Raw genomic sequence first — 2,713 nt, forward strand, 5'->3', positions numbered from 1 at the left:
TACATTTTCGTTCTAAGTAGTAGTACCTTTGTATAATTCTGTGATACATCCTGCGCTCACACTAGTTCTAAGCAGCGGTATCATAAGTTCCTGCAATATTCTTTGTGATTTTTGGCAGCGTCAATTATTTGTGATAGACACCCTGTGTCATACCAAAAATTGTATTTCCTTCTCTCCAGCGTTAGCACTCGGGGGGGAGTGTGTGGCGACTTGCAGTTGCCCATCTATACCTCGACAGTCTATGGTCGTTGGTGGCGCTGTCCAAGCGGGACAGAGTAAGTTAGTCGTTACTCGCCTGTGTCACGGTTAAGACTGATCACCTTACCGTGTACCTAAGATCTCAAATAAAGTTCTCATATCTCCAATACCGTGAGTGAGTTATTCCCGCCTTCGCTATCAGCTATCGGCAAGGAAGTAATTGTGGGCACTTCAGCCGAGCTGTAAATATATCTCAACTAGCCCCCACAATTGGTGACCCCGACGTGATGCGCATCCGCGCAGTTCACGCTCGCATCGGCGGAAAAGGGATCAACGGCGAGGCTCAGGCCATCCCTCGGTTCGGGGATTGACCTGTAGCACGAAGAGGACTTCAACCACGCCCTACCGGCGCGAGGATCCTCGGACTGCCCAAGATTTGTGGCAACATCGACGCCCGAGCAAGTCCATCATCCGGCCTTCCCGAAATAACGGGCGAGCCTATTACCCGCCCGAGGGAGGCCATTTTGGGGTGACGCAAGATCGGCCGTTCTCCATGTACGGACTCAAATCGGCGGGATCCCGTTCTGAGGCATCTCCGACGTCGCGGCCGAGCCCGGTTAAGGGCGCACCCAGCACACTGTGTAGCGCACGGGACCATACCGTTGCGCGGAGGACGAAATCGACAGGACGCGTCGCGCATTCAGCCCCCGGCGCGCGCACGCAACATCGGCAGTGAGGGACGTCCCTGGCAGCGCATCCAGCAGGCACCGCCGGCCAGCGGGACGCAGGACAGCGCGTCTACCCTCCTCTCGCCTACGCCTCGAGTCCAGGCCCTACCTCCTTCAAGGGACTACGCCGCTTCCGGTACTTCGAGTGCGTGAGGCACATGCTTTGCCTCGTCCTGGTATTTCTCCTCGGTTTCTTTTCTTTTTTCTCATTTTTTCTCGGTTCGCGATACGCGTCGCGTGGTTTAATTATGCCGGACGAAAACGCGCGCGTAGAAGCGTACCGGGTGCCGAAGATTCCGCCCTTCTGGCGTCGGTCCCCGGAAGCATGGTTCGTTCAAATCGAAGCATCCTTCCGCTCAGCGGGTATCACTGTCGATCGTACGAAGGCCGATTGCCTGCTTACTGGCATCGACGAGGAAACAATCGCGCATGTATTAGATTTAGTTACGGCGGAACCGCCACCGGCCAATCTGTACGCGCAGCTCAAAGATCGGATACTCGCGGCGTTCGTGGTTTCACCGGAAGCCCGTTTACGTCAACTTCTTAAAGGTCAGGTGTTGGGGGACCAGAGACCCTCGCACCTGCTAAATAAAATGAAACAGCTCAATGGCGGGCAGTGCAGTGATACCGTTTTGAGATCTCTGTTTATTGAGCTTCTGCCCGAAGCACATAAAGCCCTTTTAGTCGCGGCTGATAGTTCGGATTTACATAAGTTAGCCGAATTGGCGGACAAGCTAGCTGACATTAACGGTCCTAGCACCGCTGTCGTGGTCGTGACACCGGAAAAAGGATCTAGAAAATCCCGCTCTAAAGCTCCTTTGAGCGTCGATGAGCGGTTTGATAAATTAACTAAGCAGATCCAGTCTTTGAGCACTTCGGTCGCCAAATTGCGTCGCGACCGTTCCACATCCCGTACGCGTAATAAGACTAAGCGTGGTGGTGAGGCAGATGAGTCTGATGATAAGACAGGCTACTGCTACATTCACCGTAAATACGGGAAGAAAGCCACGTCCTGCCGCAAGCCTTGCTCGTGGAAAGATGACGCGGCGGAAAACTAAACCGCTCTCCCCGCGAAGAGACGGTCGGGGATTTGGGACATAAACAAAGCCGTCTTCACGTTTTCGATCAGACTACCGGTCAACGGTTTTTGGTTGATACGGGCGCGGAGATATCAATACTCCCAGCGTCCTTGCGCGATAAAAATACGCCTTCTGAACTGAAACTCTTCGCAGCAAATAACACTGTAATTGATACGTTCGGCGAGCGTCTTCTTACTCTAGATCTAGGCTTGCGGCGTCCTATCGTGTGGAATTTTCGCGTAGCGAACGTGCCCTTTGCGATCCTCGGTGCAGACGTGTTGACGCACTATAAGTTAATAGTCAACCTGCACAAGCGTCGTCTGGTCGACAGCGTTACCTCGTTGTCGTCGGCCGGACAGTTACTGGCTGTACCAGAAGTTAAAATATCCTTGGTCAGTCACGATAATAAATTTGCGGACATACTTTCGGGATTCCCTGAGGTTTCCGGGAGCGGTCAGGCGCTTTCGCCTGCCGCATGTGCTGTCGAACACCATAGGTGGTTATGTATTGCGCGTAAAAATTCATATGTCCCGTTTGCCATTAGTGTTAAGTGCAGTTTTCATTCTGGTCGCGGTCGCGTATTTGCTTCGGTTTATATCTACATCCTGTGTATGCGTTAGTCATTAAGCAGCGATACTGTATTATTCCATGTGCAATTAGTTATATATCCGCGTATGCGTTAGTCTTTAAGCAGCGGTATAATATATA

General features: G+C 52.3%; 1 protein-coding gene across 1 annotated transcript; it reads left to right on the top strand.

Moving 5' to 3' along the window:
- Positions 1-1,174: 1,174 nt before the first annotated feature.
- On the top strand, positions 1,175-2,501 carry LOC105557124 (the record flags this gene model as incomplete). Its single annotated transcript, XM_012004293.1, has 2 exons — positions 1,175-1,913; positions 2,003-2,501. Coding segments are annotated over exons 1-2 (1,238 nt in total), but the record flags the coding sequence as incomplete, so codon positions are not given.
- Between the last annotated feature and the right edge of the window lie 212 nt (positions 2,502-2,713).

This window comes from Vollenhovia emeryi, unplaced genomic scaffold (genome assembly GCF_000949405.1).
Source record: "Vollenhovia emeryi isolate VEMERY1.0 unplaced genomic scaffold, V.emery_V1.0 DF939604.1, whole genome shotgun sequence".
NCBI lineage: Eukaryota > Metazoa > Arthropoda > Insecta > Hymenoptera > Formicidae > Vollenhovia > Vollenhovia emeryi.